General features: G+C 39.4%; 1 protein-coding gene across 9 annotated transcripts in view; it reads right to left on the reverse strand.

Annotated features, from left to right (window-relative positions):
* The window catches only part of ST7 (suppression of tumorigenicity 7), a 185,257-nt gene that overhangs the window by 133,785 nt on the left and 27,248 nt on the right, over nt 1-24,224 (reverse strand). Inside the window, exon 1 of one of the 9 annotated variants that reach the window (XM_041002400.1) lies at nt 14,133-14,225. The exons of 6 other annotated variants lie outside the window; for them this stretch is intronic. In XM_041002400.1, coding sequence (XP_040858334.1) covers nt 14,133-14,145 — 13 coding nt within the window. In that variant the 5' untranslated portion in view covers nt 14,146-14,225. Of the gene's footprint in view, nt 1-10,201; nt 10,759-14,132; nt 14,226-24,224 lie in introns of those variants that run through there. 2 more of the 9 variants (XM_041002399.1, XM_041002404.1) reach the window with 2 other exon arrangements.

Raw genomic sequence — 24,224 nt, forward strand, 5'->3', positions numbered from 1 at the left:
GGAGGGGAACTAGTTCACCTGTAGAATGGACTTAGATATGGAGGAAGAAAAGCAAGGGAGGCAGATTTAAGTGACAGTTATAGAAGCTCAGAATAGTATCTAAGGAAAAAAAAAGACTGGATGTAAAGAGAAGCTAGATCATATTCTGTATGACTACAAACAATATTAATGTACACGAATTAGAATTTCACTGTTTCCTCTCTGTTAGCTGCCAGATGGCAGAAACCAATGTTTTCCCATTTAAAAACATTTCTTATTCTTTCATGATTGTCTTTGACACTGCTCTTTCTGTCGTTTTTTTTTTTACTCTATTTGAAACCGAATGCCCCGTGCGTTGATGACTCTACTATCAGACAGTTTCCTGGTACGGAAACCTTAAGAGAAATTAAACTATTAATCACATACTCTGTGCAAGTAAGGACTTGTCAGTCCACATACCTATTTCATTTAAGTATTACTACAATTCCATAGGATTAGTGATCATCCCCATTTTAGAGACAGTCTAAAGACAGAATGTAAGATGCAACTAGTAAAACTAGGTCCCATTTTCTGCTCTACCCAGAGCCCAGGCTCTTAAAGCTTTGCACTATCCATGCATTCTAAAAATAACTGACAAAGTAAGACGATGTGGGACTAACTCAGAAAAAGGATCAGAAAGTAAGCACAGATTAACTCATAATCCATTAAGCATATTCATCCTGTAGCTTTCAAAAGTCTTCATTAGTAGCAGGCATTTGGCCTAGTGATTAAGATACCCGTTAAACCTGTATCCCACATTTGAATGCCTAGGTTCAAGTCCCAGATTAGGTTCCCGATTCTAGCTTCCTGCTAATGCAGACCAAATGGGGAGTGGTGATGCTCCAGGTAGCTGAGTTGCTACCTTCCACACTGGAGACCCAGGCGGAGCTCCCTGGTCCCAGCTGCTGCTTAGCCCAGCCCTGGCTCGCTGTTTCAACCATGTGAGCTGTAAACCACAGATAGCAGTTTCCTCTGGCTTGCTCACTCACTCCTTCCCTCTCTCCCTCCTTCCCCAGCTCTCTAATTATTTTAAAGAAATTCTGCATTGTTGAATTAGAGGGCATTACAGTTTTATAAACATCCTAAAACAAGGATAGAGAAGTTTAATGTCAGCTGCTGTAGGCATTAGATAAACATGCATATAGATTCATCTTATAATGTATCTACATTGAAACACTATTTCAGTTCAATGTCTGTCAAATCAGAATCAAGTTTCAGGACTCAAAAAAACCACTTTGAGTAATATCAAATAATGAGAAAAATTTTATTGTTTGTTTGTTTTTAAATAAAGTCCAGTTGATTTTTTTTAAAGGAATTTATCTATTTGAAAGGCAGAGCTACAGAAAGGGAAAGAGATCTTCCATCTGCTGGATCACTCCCCAAATGGCAACAGCAGCTACAGCTGGAGCAGGGGGAAGCCAGGAGTATGTAACTCCATCTGGGTCTCCCAGGCATGGACCTAAGGACTTGGACCATCTTCTGCTACTTTCCTAGAGGAATCAGCAGGAAGCTGCATTAGAAGTGGAGTAACCAGGCCTCAAACTGGCACCGACCTACAACGCCAGCATTGTAGATGGTAGCTACCAAACAACAAAGCCATCCCCTAACTTAATTTTTAAAGACAACAAAAATAAGGGTGAATCTATTTTGAAAGAGAGATTTGATTTCAAATATCTTGAAACCATGTAGATCCGAAGACTTATCATACTAAAAATAAATAATAACCCAACAGGACAACAGAGCAGTTTAATAACAAGGATATTCTCATTCTGATTTTTAAAAAAACTCCTAAAGCCATTCCTTTGTAATGAAAAAAATGTGAATATTTAGGCACTAATGGAAAGTGTATATAGTAAAATAGCTAAGATAAAATGAACAAAAGGAAGAAATGCAATCCATATTTTTGAGAGAAACATTAAGAACCATAAAAGTAGTATTTATATGAACATAATGTTAAGTATGTTAGGCACAAAACATTCCTATGCATTTGTTAAAATATATCCCTGATGAGGCTGGAAAGATGGCTCAATTGACTCTGCCTACGAGTGCCGGCCTTCCATATGAACGCCAGTTCATGTCCTGGAGGCTCCAGTTCCCATACAGATCCCTGCTTGGGCTTAGGGAAACAGCAGAAGCCTTGGGACCCTGCACCCACATGGGAGACCCAGAAGAAGCTCCTGGATCCTGGTTTTGGATCAACTTAGCTCCAGCTGTTGTGTCCACTTGGAGAGTAAACCAGTGGATGCAAGATTTTTCCCTCTACTTTCTTCCCTCTATAAATCTGCCTTTCAAATAAGAAATAAATCATTTAAATATATATATATATATATAATACCCCTGAAAGACATCATGGCAAGATTTTTTTTGATAAAATTTCATTTTTCAGGTGAAGATTTTTACAAATGCAAAGAAGTCCTCTGAATCCAAAGTATTACTAGCACAACTTTTACATTTTACTCTACAGTACTTTCCCTAGAAACATAATTTGAAGGGAGGGTTATGTAAGTCAGTCCACTGCAAATAAGTATTTTTTGTCACTGAAAAAGCCCTTCTCTTTTGAAAACTGATTTTACCACTGCATTTAGAAATCAGAGACCTCAATAAAAGCCCAATACAACAGGTTCATGAATAAGAATGTTCAATACTGTCAAAATGCCAAACCTCCCAAATTGTTCCACACATTAAACAATTAAAATTCCAGTGGTCCTCTTCTCAGAAAGTGGGAAGCAAGTTTCAGAATTTATACAGCCACGGAAGAATCAAAAAGAACAGGTTTTTAATGCTTATATTTGATTCCAAAGCTGCCGTAATCAAGATTATGGTATTGACATAAACATAAGGAACTTCGAGATAAGAAGGACAGCCAGAAGTACGGGGTCAACTGAGTTTTGATAAAGTTGCCAATTCCATGTAGGAAGGATAGTCTTTTCAAGAAATGATGATAGAAGAACCTAACAATTACGATTTAAAAATTACCATTCTAGCTTAATAAAATCATTTCTGTTAAGCATTAAAAAAAAAATTACCATTCATTATGAACTCACAGCATACCAAAAAAAAAATTCACACAGGATGAACCACAGTACACAGATGCAAAACATCTGTAAGAAAATGTAAAAGAAATCATCATTACATAGATAGGTAAAAAAAATTCTATGGAAGACAAAGTAAACTGATAAGTGGGACTTCATAAAAATTTAAAATGTAACACCATTAAGAAAGCAAAAAGTTGGAAGACTAAAAAAAATTCCCAAAATATACATCCAATAAGAGACTTGTATCAAAATATTTAAGAATCTTTCAACTTGTGCCCAGCACCGTGGCCTAGCAGTTAAAGTCCTCGCCTTGAACACACCAGGATCCCATATGGACGTTGGTTCTAAACCTGGCAGCCCCACTTTCCATTCAGCTCCCTGCTTGTAGCCTGGGAAAGCAGTCGAGGATGACCCACAGCCTTGGGACTGCATCCATGTGGGAAGTGGATCTGGACTCCTGGCTTCGGATCAGTTCAGCACCGGCCATTGCGTTCACTTGGGGAGTGAATCAACCGATGGAAGATATTTTTCTTTCCTCCTCTCTCTATATATATGACTTTACAATAAAAATAAATAAAATCTTTTAAAGAATCTTTCAAAACTCAATAAACCAATAAAAGATTTGAAAAAAATCAAATATGATAATTAAATGGAAAATAAGCATATTAAAAGACGGTCAGGAGTTGGTGCTGTGACACAGAAAGTTAAGCCACTGACTTCAGAGCCAACATCCCACTGATTCATGGGTTTGAGTCCAGGACATTCCACTTCCAATCCTGCACCCTGTTAATACGCCTGGGGAAGCAGTGGAAGATGGTTCAAGTGCTTAGGCCCTGCACCAATATGGGAAACCTGGAAGAAGTTCCTGGGTGCTATCTTTGGCCAAACCCCAGTCCTTTTGGTCATTTGGGGAGGGAACCAGCAAATGGAACACTTTTCTCACCAGAACTAATTTATTTCTGGCTGTTTTTGTACTACAATGGTAGAGTTAATTACAAAGGAGACCATCTTACATGGCCTACAAATATATTCTCTCTGTCCCTTGACAGAAAAGGTTTTCAGACCCTTGATTTAGAGGACCCCAACGGCACCCTAGCAACTTGCTTGGCCAATGTAATGTGGAGAAAGTGACTTCAGAGAGTAACTAGACTACAAGAAATCTGAAACTTCTTCCTAGTTCTCATGAAATACTTGGTCATCAGATGTCCCTCTAGGAATGTCACATCACGCAATAAGAAGCTTGAGCCACATGGAGAAGTGTAGGTGTATTGGTATATTTTCCTTTGTAAGTACTCAGTCAGGTATTTTGTAATAATAAAGAAAAGAGGTTTACAATTTAGTTCATAGTTGTGGAGGTTCAAAAGCATGATACTGATACCTGCTCATTTCTGGGAAAAGTCCCTTTGGCTGTGTCCAGGATGATGGGCGTACCTGTGAGAAGCCATGATGCAGCTAGGCATGAAGTCAAAGGGCACGGAGGGGCCAATCCTGTTCCTTTAAAACATGTTGCCCTCAACAGAACTACCACCTCACTTTGAGAAACCAGTATAGATTTCTTCCTAGGACAGCACAAAATTCCATCTCAAAGATTCTGCATTCCCAACATCACCACAAAGAGGAACAAGATTCCAACACACAAACCCTCAAAGAGGACACAAACCACATCCAAACCACAGCCAACAGGCTTTCCTGCCAACAATCCCAGCTAAGGTTCAAGCTCAGGTGAGCCTTTATGTGACTGGAGCACCAGAAGAAAGCTGATTGTGACTTTATGACCGACTCCATGAAAACTATCAGCAGGTTTCAACGGTCAATAAAATGAAGGACACGAGATTTGGGTTTTGTATTCGTTTTTTAAATTTTTCATTTGTTCATTTTCATTTTAAAGCAGAGAGACAGACATAGAAAGATCTTCCATCCACTAGTTCATTCCTCAAATGCTTGCAATAGTCAGAATTGGACCAAGCCATGCCAAAGCTAATTAGTGCTTTATACAAATTAGGGGGGAGGGCCCAGCGGCGTGGCCTAGCAGCTGAAGTCCTCGCTGTGAAGGCACCAGTATCCTTTATGGGCACCAGTTCTAATCCCGGCAGCTCCACTTCCCATCCAGCTCCTTGCTTGTGGCCTGGGAAACCAGTCAAGGACAGCCCAAGGCCTTGGGACCCTACACCTGCGTGGGAGATCTGGAGGGGGTTCCTGGCTCCTGGCTTCGGATCGGCACAGCATCAGCTGTTGCGGTCACTTGGGGAGTGAACCATCAGACGGAAAATCTTTGTCTTTCCCCCCTGTGTATCTGCCTTTTCAATTAAATAAGCAAAAACTAAATAAATAAATCTGTCTCTCCTCCTCTATGTATATCTGACTTTCCAATAAAAATAAATAAATCTTTTACAAAAAAAAAACAAATTAGGGGGGAAATAGACTGCCCAGCATTACTCAAAGGAAAAAAAAAAAAGGAACCATGTAATTCATAGTCAGGTGTCTCCTTTAGTCTCAAACTGAAAGCTTAGTATTTTAGACCAACTTAATGCAGTTACTATAACTGTTTACAAAGTATACATCAGCGACTTTCCCAGCTCAGAATTCATAACAATGACTTCTCTTCACATCCTGTGTAACTCCGTGGGGATCCTATGAGGAAAGTTCCATATATGGGAATTTCCCCCAATAGATTCTGAACCGCTACAGGATATGAATCTGGTCCATTGTGACAAGGAAAAAAAAAAATATCACACAAAACTCACGTTTCATTTTTGCTAAACAAACTTCAGACTAACAATCTGGGAAACCAACACTGAAATGAAAATACGAAATCTGAGAATTTAAAAATAACTACTTGCTATTTTTATTCCATTTCTGTGCAAGCAAAAGAAGTATATAAATGCCAAAATGGAAGAAAATTTCCATCTTACTTAGCTTAAAATACTCTTGATGGTAAAAGTTATGTCAGCTATTCATAGACAATAAACCCAAAAGGAAAATTCAAATGAGCATATTTTAGAAGAAAGTTTATGAGGACTACTTTAAATTTACATGAGCTTCGGCATCTCAGGATCCACCTGACCATGTCTATCTATAACTATTTTCCCATAACTGTGATCAACAGTCTATGATAGTCTCTTTAAACTCTTGTGATAATATTTTTCTTTTATATTCAAGTACAGACTTAAGGATAAAAGACAGCTCTCTGGCTCTCCTTCCCACTCTCTGACTCTGCCTTTCAATTAAATTTTTTAAAAATCTTTGAATAAATTAGTAAATAAAACTGAGAAGTTTTCCATTGCAACTCACTGCACACACCACTAACAGAAATAGATTGCAGCAGTTGTGATGTGTGATGCTCAGACAAATCCCACACTGTAGTTCAACTCCTTTCCGGCTCTGGCTACCTACATAAGGTGATGTGGGCAACAGAGGATGATGGGGAAGGTACAGTTAGAGATGTTGCAGTGCCCTGACACCTGCAGCCACTACTTTCCCTTCTCCACTAGGCTCAGAGGCGTGGGTCCCAACTACTGCTTTGTTAACACTTTGGTGATTTCTTCTTCCCCCCCTTCACGGATGCTCTAGCTATTCTCTAGAATTTATCGTAACAACATTTTGCTAGGAAAGATTAGATGATACTGCTTGCTCACTGGATAGCACGTTTCTCAGCAGGTGAGCTCTCTTCCCCAAACTATTAAGTCAGGTACTTGGGAAGGCAAGCTGAGGTGTGAGAGCTTGACAGGATTCCCACTGCACTGTATCTTAAATGACACCCTTGGGAATTGAAAAAGTTACACATGAGAGTGAAAAAAGAGGAGAACCAGGCCCAATAAATGTTAATTGAATAAATGTTCATCATACTTAAAGTATCTACTCTTTAGAGAATAGCCAGGCTTATCAGAATGTAACCAAATGACGGCAGGTGGTGCTGGGGGTGGGGATTAGCTTTCCCTACTCCAAAGAAAGAAAAGATGAACACATTTCTTTTCTCTCTTGCTCCATGAAAACTTTCTCCTTTCAAAACTTTAGGCAGGGCATGGTTTGGTGCTACTTGGGATGCCAGTATCGTGTATCAGGAATGCCAGAGTTGGAGCCACAACTCCATCTCCCAACTCTAGCCACAGAAAGCAGAGGTGATGGATAGCTCAGGTACTTGGTCTCTGCCATCCGTGGGGAAGGCCTGGCTTGAGTGCCCAGCTCCTGGCTTCAGGAGCTTCCGGCTATCGTGGGCATTTACTGCGGGGAGTGAACCAGAAAGTAGGAAATCCTCTCTTCTCCATCCCCACTCTCATTCTTGCTGTCTCTCTTCTTTCTCTCCCTCTGCACTTCATATTAATAAAGCAGTAAATTTGTTTGAATAAATGCATTAAAATTTTAATAGTAAACTTATTTTATTTTGGAAGAATTCAGTTCACTGATTTTTAAATAAACTATCATTAAATCAAATGAATTATCCCCAAATACAAAATTTTATTGACCTCCCTCCTCCAAAAAATTTTTATACTACTTTCTTCTTACACCTAAATTATTCTGGCAATAGAAAGTAAAAATGCACTTCCTCAAAGCATATGTAGAAAAGGCATGTGATCCCACTTTGAGGTAGCATATTTTAGTAAAATACACTACAGCTCCATGAAACACCTCCAGATGGAAAAGAAGTTACAAAAGTTAAACGTCCTATAGTGCCACACTAATGATTAGTGTGTAAACACTATAGAAGGCTGTTTCAAAATAGCCCAAAGTAAAAAAAAAAAAAAATTAAAACTAGCCCAATATAGATGGAACTGTGGCCTATCTATACAACAGTGTTCTGTTCAGATTCCTAAGTTAGAGATGAGACCAGCACTGTGAAGATATTAAGATGATGTCAGACATGAAGAGAGTCTCTTCACTGTTTCGATGAAGTAGGGACTACTTTTACAGGTAATTTTTTTGTTGGTCATTTTAAACAGTTTTTTGGTTGTCTGGGGGAAAATCCATTTAAATCAAACAATATTACTTTAGGCTAATTCAAGCTAGTTCCTAATCTCAAAGTTTTAAAACACAAAATAAAGCTGCTTAACCAGTATTCGAAAACAAAAATTTCTTAGGCAAAGAGCAAGGGAGAAAAGAAATGAAAAAGAACCATTTACGACGTGAATCTATGTTAACAAGTAGTCTCGGCGGCGGACTTTTAGATGAAGAGGGGAAGTCGCATTCAATGAGAAAGACCAGAGAGACCTTCCTGCAGAAATGGAAATGGTGTGTGTCGGATCTGGACACTAGTTCTGTAAGAGTAAGGATGGGCAGGAATTCACCGAGTGGCACACTTAGTATTAGGCATTTACTACACGCTTCAAATTCATAATTTCCTCCAAAATGGTGAAGTTTAAAGACCTAAAAAGTTATGCTTCAGAATTCCAAGAAGATACACTGGTCTTAACTCTGAGCATAGATCTAGAACATCTCTGCATCTAAAGGCGGCAGTCTGTTATCAACACCCAACATCTACCGACAGTACAAATCTGTGATCTTCTAACGACAAGAAAGAAAACCCAATCCTCACGAAAGGCAAAAATTGCTGAAACACACGATAGTTTTCAGTCTTCCGAATGGTGTTCTTCTGTTCGGTAATCTGGTAGCTATGGAAACCAAAAGCAACCAGCAGTTTTCCACCATACCACACAGCACATGAGTGATATCCAAGATCAGCTCTGAGGATCAAGAATGGATGTGTGTGTGTCTGATCAAACAGATCAGATGATGATTGTCCCTTGTCAGAGACTCCAGGCTCCCCCGCAGCGTGTCAACTTCCATTTGCAGCCCAAAGTAACAGGTCTAATTTTTCCTTTAGTATACAATATAAATATTTCTGCCCATAACTAAGCATCTACATTAACAAAACTCCATGACTGAAAGGAAACTGGATGGTCTTGGATGCTTAATAAACTATTTCTATTCCTTGGATGACAATAACTCCCAATATACCATTAGCTGAATTCACAACTTCTTTATCAAATTAGGTAACAATTTTGTCGCATGCTGAATGGGACATCACATCTCCCATTTACTCTTTCTTGACCTTGAGGCATTCTAGTGATTTCAAACATGGGAAGTTTGCACAGTGGAACAAAACTACCTAACTCTTTAAAACAGCCAGTCAAGAAACAAAACAAAAAAATCTGAGTGTTATCAGCTCTTCTGAAATGCCACAATTTTGGAATAATCAACTATGCTACTAGTCGCACTGATCACCTGAAATCAGAAAGAAAAGGTCAAATAATAAGAAATTATTTTCCTATTCCTGTCATAACCTCCCTTCTCCTCCACAAAGACAGTGTCTTGCCAATGTGTAATGTTCTAGGCCAGCAGGTTGGGTCTCTTTGGAAACTGTTAACTGTCACCTTTGCTTACGGATGGCGGCAAAATATTCCAGAGCCTGTACAACAGCACTGACAACATTATTCTATACCTGACATTAAGTAGTCCTCGAATAGTTCATGATCATTTGTTAAAATACCAATTTCTAACTGTCTACAACTGCTGTCCAACCCAGCCCATTGTGCAGGGCCTGCTCTGCACCACGGCATTTTCACTGTGTAAGTTTTAAGAAGGACCTGATGTTGCTAGACTATGATGCTACTCGGCATATTAAAATCGAAGCCACTGCAAGGGGGAAAAAACCCATCTTCAAAAATAGAGCCATTTCTTACTCTTTTAATCAAGCTGCAAAGTCTACTTTGTAAAAATGTGGAAGAGTGTCTAATAACACCTTTTTCTTTAGGTAAAAAAAAAAAATGAACTTGTCTTTCCTTTCTAATAAACAGTATCATCTCAGATCCCCCCAGTATCTATTTTAGGGTTTAAGAACCATCACGAAGCCTACAACAATGGATCAGTGACAGGCCTGATCCCATCAATTAGCACGTTCCAGGCAGGCTGCCTGGATCCCATCTTCCCACCTCCCTCCTGGAGGCCTGGTTTTGACCACAGTGACATGCCTGGCCATAAGGATGAATAACCCAGTTAAGGGGAGTCCCCTTCCCTCAGACCAATTCCTTTGTAATTAAAGCCAAAACACAAATACAAACGGCCAAAGGCAAAGTGATATGAACTCCAAGTCAATGAAACCATGACAGCAAACAGATTTCTAAATAGCAGAGGAGTGCGATTCATTTACTTACATGAAGATTCAGTGCCAAACATGGCTGGCTCCAGAGGCTGCTTTTAAAAAAATTTAAGGAAAGACGACGAGGGTAGGGGTTAAAAAGAGAGAAGAAAAAGCACAGAGTGTGTGCGTGTGAGAGAGATGAGCTGGCTACACAGCAGGGGTCATGAAGCCAGACAATGCAGTCCAATCTGTGTCCAGCTGCCAGATTCTCCTCTTACGAGCTTCAGTTTTCTCCCGTGTGACTGAAAAGCAATCTCTCCTACAGCACCAAACACTGCAGCGCTGCCTTGGAAAATCCACTAGGCACAGGAAGGCCGACGTGTCTCTTCTGGGATGCAGCGAGGCTGGGCTAGGTAGCAGCGGGGGGAGGACTCGGAGCAGCAGCAACAGCGGATACTGCAATCCCCAGCCCTGCTGTAGCAGTAAGACAATAGCAGGGCTTATGCATACGCTGGATGACGTCAGGGACACTGCACAGACCGAGTGCGCGGCTTGAGCCAGAGCTGCAGGGGCTTCAGGGGAGCAGCGCGATTCAAATGGGAATTCCTTTGTCACAAAATGCACAAGACCAAAAACCACACAGACATTCTGCCTGCCGGCAAGGTCTTCATCCAGTGACACTGCACCGTAAGAGACATCAAAGAAGTCGGAATATTGGCTTCACAGCAACTAACCATAAAGATAGCAGGCAGGTCAGGGTTCTTGGTTTTCTGCAGCAAATGCAACTTTTCAAGGGAAGGCAATCAGAAATGAGAAAGAATCTCACTTTACAAGTAATTACAAGCAGCTTCTCTGTAGACTGATAGACCAAGAACTGCACGTTCAGTCACAAATGTGCACATTACACACACACTGAGCCTACAAATGCATACATGTGTAACAGCAAGATTATAGCACAAGTGCTGGTTCAATCAGCCCCTAAATATTAGTGATTACACTATTTTCTTTTGCAACAATTCTTCAAATGTGAAAAATAGCAGCTCTAGGAATGTATTTATGTATACACATTCAAAGTACTCTGTTCCTTTGCCTGACTTGTCTTGATTTTGCCCCAAGAAAATTCCTGCCATTTTCCAGAGTAATTCAGTCGCCTTAAAAGCTATATCCCCAGTGCACAGCTGATACGGACGGACACTCGCAAAGAGCATAATACATTTCCTTTTTCAGTTACTCAAAGAAATGGTTGCAGATAATATTTAGTGTCTTGGGCCAATGGCAAATAAGTCTCCCTACATTGCCTTGGTCTTAAAAATCTTTTTTAAAAAAAAATGGGAAAAATATATAGAGAATTTAAAGTGAACTGTTCAACACAGCAAAAAGTCCTCTGTATATATGCGTTTGTGCAATCCTAAAATCCTACACGTTGAAGATCATACACAGAGGAAGTTCAAGTTTCTTCCCTACCAATTCATCCAAGGACACAACCTTTTCTAGTAATTTGAATTTAGAAAAAAAAAATCTTTGAATCGATCAATTTAAATATGAAATTCTGAAATCAATGTGGAACTCCAAAGTACTTACCATCTGAAAGTATCAATAGAAACTTTACTGACCAGTAGAAGTAGATGTATCTCACCCTTTTAATGGGTGTATAATATTCCAAATGAATTTACCACAATTTATCCAAGATTAAAAACTGACATCTATATTACTAAAATGCTGAAACATCTATAAACAACACATTCTTCTTGTGGGAAATAACAACAATAGTGGGGCCCGGCGGCATGGCCTAGCAGCTGAAGTCCTCGCCTTGAACACGCCGGGATCCCACATGGGCACTGGTTCTAATCCCGGCAGCTCCACTTCCCATCCAGCTCCCTGCTTGTGCCTGGGAAAGCAGTCGAGGATGGCCCAAAGCCTTGGGACCCTGCACCTGTGTGGGAGACCCTGAAGGAAGTTCCTGGCTCCTGGCTTTGGATCGGCACAGCACCGACCATTGCGCTCACTTGGGGAGTGACTCATTGGACAGAAGATCTTTATCTCTCCTCCTCTCTGTATATCTGACTTTGTAATAATAATAAATAAATCTTTTTTTAAAAAGTGGTTTTTTCCAACTATATCCCAAGTACTTTACATGGACTAATTTAGCCTCATATCTTCTTCCTAGAAGATAACATTTTTATTCACATTTGACAAATGGCTAAATAGTTTGTTAAATTCATGCAGGTAATAAGTAATTTGCTGATATTCGAATCCAGGCAGTGAGAGTCCAAAGCAATACTCCCAACCACTCTCCCTCTTGAAATTTTTTTTTTAAATTGTCAAAATTATGTGGTATCTTAAGGATTCAATGACATTAAGGGACTATAGAAAACAGAAAAAGTGATAAGTTAAAAAAAAACACTTAAAAGATAAGGTTGCCTATTTAAGGTACGATACAGTATGAGCTTCTACTACCAAATATATTACATTACTAGATTTTCTACTTTTGCCTATACTTATAATACTTTTAAGTATCAGAAAGCTGAACTTGTAACTTGTACTAAAGGAGTATAGTATTGTGATAACATGAGGAAAAGAGAGGGACGGGCAACGAGGAAGAAGGAAGACTAGGGGAGAGAAGAACCCCGTAGGTACAAAGCTGCATCATAGAAAACAGATTCTTAAAACTTAAATATGGTCACCAAAGAAAAACTTATACTTTTCAGGAAGTTTTTCTGTCATTTTAAGAATAAAATACAATCATTTCCAAGATCAACAACCAAAGGGAGAATATTAATAACAATGTTGAGTTACACTGGTAAAAGTGGAAAAGAGTAATACACCTCAAGAGTTGAGCCTTAATATCAGAAATTTGAATTGCACTTAGGATGCTGTGTATGAATGGTCACTCAAATGGTGGGTGGATGTGGCCATCAGAAAGGCAAGAGGGAATGCAGAATGAGGAGACAGTTCCTGGGTGAGAAATAATTTCAGAGACAATAGTTTATACACTTCTGAATTGGCTTCACAAACTTTGGGCAAAGACTTAGGCCCTTACTTCAACACAGCTTCATCTCCCACCCGCACTTCAACCTCATCAGATCTAAAGGAATCCCCCACTCATCCAACACCACTATCCACAGTTCCTAACCTTAACTTTACTCCTGAACCTATGCTGGTGAAACCGGAAACTGAGAACACAGCTAAGAAGTTTTCAAAAGAAAAAAGACTAGCTGCCTAATACAAAAATTTGAGTACATCCATTATTCAGAAAATTAAGGGGGAAAAAAATGAATTCTCCAATTCATTTCATTATGCTATCATCATCCTAAAGATAAGGCCACATACAAGCAAAAGCCACCATAGTCATGCCAAAAACACACCAACCACCAGCTCTCTGTGGACTGCACACACTTGTGTTTCATACTTGTGTTTTATTCTCCGGGTGGCATAACCTGAACTCCAGTGTTTCTACATCAAGCCTTTCGCCACAGAGGGACAAATGTGGATTAATGATAGAGCGCAGTTCAAGTCCGTTACTGACTATAGTCCAAAGTGAAACGGGAGACAACCAGGATAGACCTCAGAAAGTCCCTTACATGTTTGCCCAATATTAAATATATTTTATATAAAATTCACACATAACCTAGAATTTCCCAAATTTTAGTGAACTGCTTTTTTGCTATCGTAGGCATTAAATACAGCATTTATTCTTACATATGACACTTTCTGGTCATCTAGAATATCGGCACTTCAGTATGAGGTGTCTTTTCTTGGTCTGTATATAGTAACATTTATTTCAATAGTATTGGTAAATGATTCAGAAGACAAACTTAACGAAATAAAACTAGTATTTATTCATGGTGATAAATTATTTGCCTAACTTTTAAAAATGTATACATATTCAGGAATAATTTTTAATAATTTTGAGGTACACATGCAACATAATTCTTATCTATAAATTGAAAATTTACTCTGTGGAATTCTAAATGGCAGACAAAATTATTTAAATTAACTTTTACCTGTATAATCCATAATGAGGCAGTCGCAGGAAACTGGGTATTTTCCAAATATAATTCTTTTAACTTCAAAACGAAACAACTCCCTGGACAGGCAAACGGTTCAGGGGAGACCTCCCCCCCTCACTAAACACCCGCCCAGAACCCTTAGCTTATCTCATCTAAAGCAGCAACGGCCGGGTTCCTTTGGCTGCTCTCTTCAAGTCACTCTTAGACTCTAGGGAGAAAAAAAAAAAAACCGCCATTTCTTCCAACTTCCTTCTTATATTAGAAGGGCAAAACCAGGGTAAAAAAAAAAAATAAGAGACGAGATTTTTTAAGTATAAAGAATATAAGATGAATATTTACTTCTAATACAAAGCCACACTGCCTGGGAAGAATCAGTATCCAAATTATTAGTCATAATTTTGTCATTGTTTCAATTCATTTGACAGGGTATAGGTACATTTGATCCACTGAAATACAACTGATTAATTTTAAAACAAACCCAATAAAGGTGATGGGAGAACAATTACTTCAAGCATATTTAAGACTTCCAACTCATTTATCCAAGTCTTTAAAAAGCAGTTGGCTGGAAAGGCCACACAGCCCTCACTGAAACAGACCCAGAATATTTAAGTAAATTTTCTATATTCAAGTCAATTTTCCACATACTCTGGCCATCCTTCCCTCCTTGTCAAGTGGCTCGATCCGGGATGTATCTTGCCTAGAATTTTAAATAAACCAGAACAAAGGCTACTTCATCTTGACATACCTATTCTTTAATTTTCCAAAAGACCAAAAACAAGTTTTTGTTTGTATCAGTTTTACCTATTTTTCCCCAAGAAGTCTGAATGGTTGAATATCTTACAATTTAGAGTTATATTTAATATCCTAAAGGCTCCAGTGCTGTGAAGTCCATGATCCCAGCCTCTCACATCACAGTGCAAGTTCAGACCCAGCTGCTCTGCTTCCAATTCAGCATCTTGCTAATACAGAAGGTAAGGAGCTTCCTACCAGCCATGCAAAGACCTGAACTGAGTTCCTCGTTCCAGGATCTGATCAAATCCCAGTCACTGAGGATAACTGAGGAGTAAACCAGGAAATGGGAACTATTTCTCTTTCTTTCTCAGTTTTTCCGTATACATGTCTTCCCCTCTCCCGTCATACACACACAGAGTCAAAGTCTCTTAAAAGATCTTAAGACTAGGGCCAGTGTAATTGCTCAACCAGCTAATCCTAATCTCCAACACTGGCCTCACATATATTGGTACCAGTTCATGTCCCGGCTGCTCCACTTTCCACCCAGCTCCCTGCTTGTGTAGCTTGGGAAAGCAGTAGAGGATGGCCCAAAGTCTCAGGACCCTGTATCCATATGGCAGACCTAGAAGCAGCACCTGGCTCCTGGTTTCAGATGGGAGCAGCTCCAACTGCTACAGCCATTTTGGGAGTAAGCCAGCTGATAGATTTCTGTCTCCTTCTCTGTAAAGCTTTAAAAATAAATAAGTAACTACATAAATACATATACATAGAAAATAAATCTTTTTTTAAAAATGAAGATTGCACAGAAATGTGGGTGTACTCAAAACTACTGAATTATACACTTAAAAGTGAGTAAGATGGGTCCAGGCACAGTAGCATAGCAACTAGTCTTTACCTTGCAAGTGCCAGGATCCCATATGGGCAGATTTGTGTCCCAGCGGCCCTACTTCTCATCCAGCACCCTGCTTGTGGCCTGGAAAAGCAGTCACGGACAGCCCAAAGCCTTGGGACCCTGCACCTGCATGGGAGACCTGGAGGAGGTTCCTGGCTCCTGGCTTTGGATCAGCACAGCACTGGCCTTTGTGGTCACTTGGGGAGTGAATCATCAGATGCAAGATCTTCCCCTCTGTCTCTCCTCCTCTCTTACATTTGACTTTGCAATAAAAATAAATAAATCTTAAAAAAAAAAAAAAAAGGCTCCTGGCTTCTGGCTTCAGATCAGCACAGCTCAGGCCATTGAGGCTGCTTAGGAAGTGAATCATTGGACGGAAGACCTTCCTCTGTCTCTTTCTGTATATCTGACTTTCCAATAAAAAAAATATATATATATTTATCTCATTCACTTAAAAAACAGATTTATTTTATCAGAATCAAAACAAATACTTTTAAGTAAAATTAATTATATTTCTTAAATTTTAAGCATGCAACAAATCTCTGGCAGAATTACTGCTGTCTTCACTTTCTACTTGATACATTTATTCACTGCTACAAAAAGAATTATAAAGAATTGTTAAGAGGTATATTTCTGCCCTTAAATTTGTCGAGAAACATAAATTTAAACAGCACATGATAAAATCTCCGAAAATACAATTCAGAACAGAATGCCACACTGTTACCATCTGGTGGCAGCACCTTTTACACAGGAGCGTGATAAGCAGCAAAGTTTCGTGCTTAAAGAAAACTTTAAAACTAAAGATGTAAGAAGATAATACACTCATAAAAACTGCTCTCCTTTGCAAGCTTTGTTGTTTCCAGTAAAACACGGACATTTGGCACAGCAGCTAACACATACCTTGGGATACTGGCATTCCGTCATAGTGTGAGCTGGGGCTGTGCTCCCAACTGGAAGGCCCTGCTGAAGCCCGGCCCAAGGGGTAGCAACAGCTCAAACACTTGGGTCCTGCCATTCATAAGCAAGACCTAGACTGAGCTCCCAACTTCTGTGCTTCCCTACTTGCGGCCACTGCAGGCATCTGGGTAGAAATCAAACTTAAGAATTTTTTAAACAGACGCTGTTCTTCAGAAAGGCACTTTGACACTACTTAAATTAAAAAAAAAAAAAAAACGGAAAATGTCCTGGAATTCAAGAAAAATCCCTTTTTGTAAGGTTCTTAGACAACTGTGTGTGTTGTTTTCTACAGCTAGGAGACACGGGTGAATGCACTCTAAATGGTACAACGTTAGGGGTTTGTATTATTTATTATTAATTAAATTACTATTATTGACTTTCCCTCTTAAATAATAAAACACCTCTGAAACATTTCTATTTCTGGTATGCTTATTTATTTATAAAATGTTATCTTCCTGAATGACAAAATGCTTAAAGATAAAAGAGTAGCAGAAAAACTCCTTTGATGGAACAATTCTTTTATATGTACCCTGCCTTCTAAATTCAAGCTGTAATTTTTCCCATGACATTTTTTAAGTTTCATTCATTTTTATTGGAAAGACAGGCTGACAAAGAGCTTCCATCACTTTTCCAGAGGTTCACTCTAGAAATTGCCACATGGTCAGCACTGAGCTGATCCAAAGCCAAAAGCTTCTTTCGGGCCTCGCACGTGGATGCAGGGTCCCGAGGCTTTGGGTGGCCATCCTCTGCTGCTTTCTCAAGCCGTAAGAAGAAAACCAGAGCAAAACTAGAGCAGCTGGGACATGAACCAGCACCCATCAGGGATCCTGACATTTACAGGAAGAGGATTAGCCAACTGAGCCATCGCATGGACCCCCAGCATGCTCTTCATACGTCTGAGGAGCATGATCTATTTTTAAATTAATGTCTGGCAATTCAGCATCCTGTATCTCAACACGGTGCCCCCTTATCAGTTGTTCTACAGCCTCTCAGTACTCAAGCAGGACTGGGAAACCTCAAGATTGAAGCAAGTTGGGTCTGGCAGCGTGGCCTAGTGCTTGAACACGCCAGGATCCCATATGGGCGCTGGTTCTAATCCCGGCAGCTCCACTTCTCATCCAGCTCCCTGCTTGTGGCCTGGGAAAGTAGTTGAGCATGGCCCAAAGTCTTGGGACCCTGCACCTGTGTGGGAGACCCAGAAGAGGCTCCTGGATCCTAGCTTTGGATTGGCATAGATCAGCAGTTGCGCTTACGTGGGGAGTGAATCATCGGATGGAAGATCTTCCTCTCTGTCTCTCCTCCTCCCTCTCTGTATATCTGACTTTGTAATAAAAATAAATAAACCTAAAAAAAAAAAAAGACTTTGTAATAAAAATAAATAAATCTAAAAAAAAAAGATTGAACCGAGTCTCCCAGCATCTATCAGTAATACCTGTCAGCATTTCATAAGAAATCTGATCTATTTGTTCATGAACAGTAGCAGCCAGTGTCATGCCAGGAAAACAGTGATCCTCTGTGGCTCATGATGGACAGGAAAGAAAGCGAAGTGGATTGGAACCCCATGCTAGACTTGGCATCAACAGCCAAAACAGATTAGATTTTACATTTATACAACATAACTTACTTGCATCAAGAGTCTCATAATAAGTTGTAGGCACAAGATGTTAGAATAAGGAAATTTTTTTAAAGTTATTTTTAAAGTTATTTTGTCAGCATTAGAATGCATTAACAAGGTTTGCTTCAGTAAAATCATATTCAGCAGACCTGTATTGGCATTTTGCTGAGAATGTACGCTATTTCGGGGATGTGTGTGAAATTCTTACAGTAAAAATTATACACTGAGCAGAGATGATATCAAAATGAACAAAGCACAAATGCTAGTGACCTTCCAGACTTTACACAATAGGTTCATACTTAAACCCGGCCATGTCTCAAAAATAGCTGAGGACGAAAGTGAAAACAGAATGTTCTAGGTTCCCACACACCAGTTCCCTGAAGTGTATTCCTAATTCTACTTGAATGAAGTTGTTAAAGCTTTGTAAATGTTGGACCCAAAAGATTCCCATTAAAAAATTGTTTTAATTATTCCAGTGACTTATACAGTTTAAATTAGGCATTAATTTAACATTATACTAAAGCACAAATCTCTGAAGCATCAAGATAAAAACAAGGGATCATATTTTTTAACATCAGCTATAAAGCAGAAATACACTAAATATACAGTAGGTATAAAAAAGTTGCATTGTTATAATCAAAAGTTTTTTCAGCTACTACCAATTGGAATCAATAGTTATTAAGAGATCAATATCTTAAAGGTGGACGTCATTTAGGTCACTGGGAATAACAGTTCAAGGGTTAGCTTCTATATTTTTCTGAGTGCAGACAAAAATTTGGCTATAAGGAAAAAAACTAGGAAGGAAGGATGGGAGGCACAGAGCTTTTGAGCTTGGACTCAATGCCAGCAAACTGAAGCATTCTTTTGGTAGTTCATTTCAACACTAGAACATAACTACTTTTCTATCAATTAATGAAAAATGTAACTCCATAAATTATTTAAGTTGATCCTTGAAATGCCTGCTTCAACATATTTCAATAAGACAGGATTTCAAAGAAAAAAAAAACCAAGAATTAGCATTTTTAGCATGTATTAGACATTGAGATACTACTGCAGATGCTTTCATGTTGTATTTTCATTCATTTTCTCAATCTTTACCATAAAATCAAAATAGACTCCATCAAAAAGCATTTAAAAATGTCAAAAGTTCTAAATTCTTTGGCCCAGCACAAAGGCTAAATCTTCACCTTTCAAGTGACAGATCTCATTTGGGGGCCAGTTCATGTCCTACCCACTCCTCTTCCCATCCAGCTCCCTACTTGTGGCCTGGGAAAGCAGTGAAGGATGCCCAAAGCCTTGGGCCCCTGCACCCAGTTGGGAGATCTGGAACAAGTTCCTGACTCTGAGTTTGGATCGACTCAACTCTGATCATTGCAGCCATTTGGGGAATGAACCACTAGATGGAAGACCTTTCTCTGTCTCCTTCTCGCCATAAATCTAATTTGCCTTTCCAGTAGAAGTAAAATTTAAAAAAGGTTTCACATTTTTAGAAGTCCAGCCTTGCCAGAGTTTAAAAAACCACTTACTATTCATTTGTTTTTAACTTATACAACATATCTCTGAATACCTCGAGATTATACAGTCATCTTTATTATGCAGAGACTTGTCCATGCCAACATATTGAAATTTTGAGTTCAGTGGACAATGCAAAGCAAGACTAAGGAACCCCTTAGATTTCCCCCTGAACCCCTGACTATCAGAGTACAAGAAATCATTTTCAGAACATTAGGACTTTTATCCGTAATTGAAGCTTTTGATACATATCTAAAAAGTAATCATTTTCCACCTGGACCAGGTTATTCTGTAGTTAATGTTCTTCCATGTGAATGAAAATAAGTGAGAAATCTTTTATGAAGAAAAATAGATTTTATGGTAGGAAATCATAAAAGACAAAATTTTTAAGATTTTACTTTTTTTTTTTTTTTTGCAAAGTCAAATATACGGGAGGATGATTTACTCCCCAAGCAACCACAATGGCCTGAGCTGAGCCGACCCGAAGCCAGGAGCTTGGAGCTTCATCCAGTTCTCCCACATGGGTCTAGCGTCCCAAGGCTTTGGGCTGTCCTTGACTGCTTTCTCAGGTCAGAGGCAGGGAGCTGGATGGGAAGTGGGGCTGCCAGGATTAGAACTGGTAGCCATATGGAATCCCGGCACATTCAAGGTGAAGACTTTAGCCACTAGGCCATCGTGCCAGGCCTAGTCCTCTCAATTTAAAATAAGATAGACAATAAACAATGGCCGTATCACTTTGAGGAACCTTGACCTTGAGCTATAGGAACCACTGAAGATCAGAGTTCTCTGCAGAGACTGTGGTCACCCTGCAGAGACACCCTCCTCGCATGAATCCAATCCACTGTAGCCTGCAGACTACTCGCTCAAAGCCCCTTCGTAAGAATCTCTTCTTGTAATGAGCTCGAGTTCACCACAGGAAGGAAAACACACATTCCAGAAATCCAATTCAGTAAATGCACTTGATGCCGTAAATAACTGGCTTTATATAACTATTGATTTGCACAGGTTTTTCATTCTAGGGTTCCCAGTGAAGGATACCACGTTTCACACACACACACACACACACACACACACACACACACACCACACTCACTCACATTCTGCTGTCATAAAATCTCTTAAGAAGGTAGCTGAGATTTTATACAGATACTTCAAAAAGTTTGAGAAATATACTTTAAAAGTTCATTTTGACGCAAAAAACATCTGAAATTCGGGTCTATGAAGGCTCTTTACAAAATTTGTGGAAATGCACATAACAAAATTACATGGATTTCAATTTTTTTGCATCAAAATGAAAAAAATAACCACACACACACACTTCTAAATACTGGCTTTCCAAAAATTTTTTCAAGTATCAGAAACAGAATACATTGAAAATATGCAATACTATCAACTCTATGTAATTAATGAAGTTTATACATATACCAAATGCTGTATAAAACAATGTTGAGAAATTTGAAATCTCATAATAGCTCTCAGTGGGTCTCCAGATAAATGACTTAGGCAAACTTCAACGTTCAAGAAAGCATGTTCATAAGCGGTATGGGTTTTTCAGACTTATGTGCATGTACTTTTCCTATATTTTGTCTTTAGGCAAGATAGAGACATCAGATTCTGTTACACAACAAGACACTCTGTATTACTGCAGCACTGGGGTCTGGAAGAAGAATGAAATCTGGTCACCTTTCCCTGTACTAAAATTAACATGATTATCAATATGTCATGCAAAATTACAGAAAATAATTTTAAACTCACAGTAACACTAATGTATCAAAAATGGTCTCTGACTGCCATAGCTGTTACAGAAGACATGCCTCCTTCCAGCACACAGGCTCTGTTAAAGGATCTGGCTTCCTCTGTAAGGGCCTCTACCTAACCTCGGCAACTCCACCACCTTCATTGGTCTTTTCTGTAACTCCGATATTAAGCCTCTCCTTTCGGCTCTGTATCAAGTGAGAGTGCAAGGAGAACAGACACCTGAGCTCCACACAGCACAACAGAAAACACGAAAACCACTCCACTACACTTACACTGCAAGTTTTCTTTCCTACGATGTTCTTTCTGGAGGAGGAGGACTTTTACTTTATTTAAAAAAACAAAACAGAACAAAAAAAGCTTACTTATGTGAAAGCAGAGTGACAGAGCGACATCAAGAAGAAAAGACCAGAAGAAAGATAACCTCCCTCCACTGATTCCCTCCCTAAATGTCCATACCAGCAAGAGCCAGGTCAGGCGGAAGGCAGGAGCCAGGTCCTCCCTCCTAGTCTCCCACATAGGCTGCAGAGACCCAAATGCTTGGCCCATCCTCTACTGCTTCCCTAGGAGCAATATCAGGAAGTTTAAACAGCAGCATGGAGTGGCTACAACTTGAACTAGATACTCAATACATAGGGGCAGGCATCCCAAGTGGCAGTTTAACCTGCGACACCACAATGCAATATCCACCTCAGGACGGTGGCCTTTAAACTTGGAAATGTGTTCTACAAGTCCATGCACTGTTCTACATAATACTACAAGTGGTTTCGTTTGTCCTTTAAAGTGGAGATTAATAAATACTATCTGGTTGAGATTCCAGTCGACTATGATTAGACCTGCTTTCTTCCCATCATTTGCAGGAGAACAGCTTTTTAATCATCTCCATGCAATTTTAAGCAAGAGAGATAAGATGCCAGGTTCACTGGTTCTGCTGTAAACCAAGGGTCAATAATTTCTTCAGTGTTTTCCTTCATCAACATTAACATACTCCACATGATAAAGGCTGAAAAAGAATCCTGAGAACAGTCAAGGAACACCTCATGTCCAGGCACTTCACAGTCTGTATCAGACATCTGGCTTTTCTGAGAGGAGATAGCCCTCTGAATGCTAGGACCTTCAATTTTAACATCAACTCTTACCATCCAAAAGATCCGCCTATTTCTCACAGGGGGCACTACACTATTCTCAGCAGCATATTGCAGCTCACATACCTAGCCCCCAGGAATGCAGTAACAGTGACCCATCATTGTGACAACACAAAGCCCACACACATTTCCATGAGGCCTGAGTGGCGCTGCCCTCTCCAACATCACATGCCTTCCCATGTCATCATAAGCCACACAATGTTCAAGAACTTTCTTGATAACTTAGTTATTTTGACAGGCTACAGAAATAACTGGATATGCAAATGTAGATAGTGTGAGCTACAAGACCAGCTCATGCAGGAATACTTGCTTGAAAACAAGCGTCAGGGGTCTCCATCCCAAATGTATGTGTTTATTAAATATTTTCTTTTATTCTAAATCATTGTGCCTATTGCCTTTTCCTTGTTTGGAGGTAGAGACACCCCCTAATATAGATCTAATAAGTTCAGTTCTAGAAATCAGGTTCTCGCCCAGAAAATTACAGTTGCTCCTTTAGTCAATGATGCTAATATTCACAATATATAAAAATCATTCTTTCATGATGTATTTCAGAAAATAATTCTTTCCCTGATGCTTTTGGAAAGATGTCTTTGGATCTCATAAATTCAAATATATTTATTAATCAACCCCATAACAATCTTTAATCAAAGTACTTCAAAAGAAAGCATAATATCTCCCAAGATTCTAAGTTAAGTGAAATAAGCCAGTTGCAGAAGGATGAATAGTGTATGACTCTTCTTACACCAGATTCCTTGAGTAGAACAATTCATAGGAGCAGGAAGCAGGATTACAGTTACCAGTGACACAGAACAAGGGTACAACCACATTTCTGCTGAAGCGTGATGGTGATGCCTCTGCAAAAGTGCTCAATGCCACGCACGTGAGCTTGGTGAGACACAGAGACAGACGTTTAGAACAACGAGAAAACAGAAAGCAAGACCTACCCCTCAGTTTTCACTTTTTTGGTTATAAGAACACACACACACACACACACACACACACACACACACACACACACACACACACACACACACACACACACAAAAAGTCCCTCATCTATTACTTTGCTACCTATGCTATTCTATCTGGAAATATATTTTATAATACAATCAAGAGTACTACCAATGCCTTACCCAAATTTTTGTTTTCAGTGTGTTAAGAACCCTTCTTTTTGTTGAACTGGAAGTTTTAAATTCACCACTGATCATTTTAAACAAACTGTTTCCCCTCTGCCTTGTATCCATTTTGAAAGTCAAAGTCTGCAGAAGCCTTCAGAACACTATTTCGGTTACTACATGCCTGGCCCTCACCAAATGGTGCAGGTTTGGAGATGATTAAGTTAAGAGTTCTGTTATCAAATAGCTCAGTTAGAGGAGGACGAGAAAATGGCCAGATAACATTTCTGCTTCCCTGAATGTGAGCAGATGGTTAGCCTTGTTTATTGCCTCAAAGGAAGTGTCAGGATGGAAAAAATAGTA

The sequence above is a fragment of the Ochotona curzoniae genome, unplaced genomic scaffold (assembly GCF_017591425.1).
Source record: "Ochotona curzoniae isolate NIBS_2020 unplaced genomic scaffold, NIBS_Ocur_1.0 scaffold_2476, whole genome shotgun sequence".
Classification (NCBI taxonomy): domain Eukaryota; kingdom Metazoa; phylum Chordata; class Mammalia; order Lagomorpha; family Ochotonidae; genus Ochotona; species Ochotona curzoniae.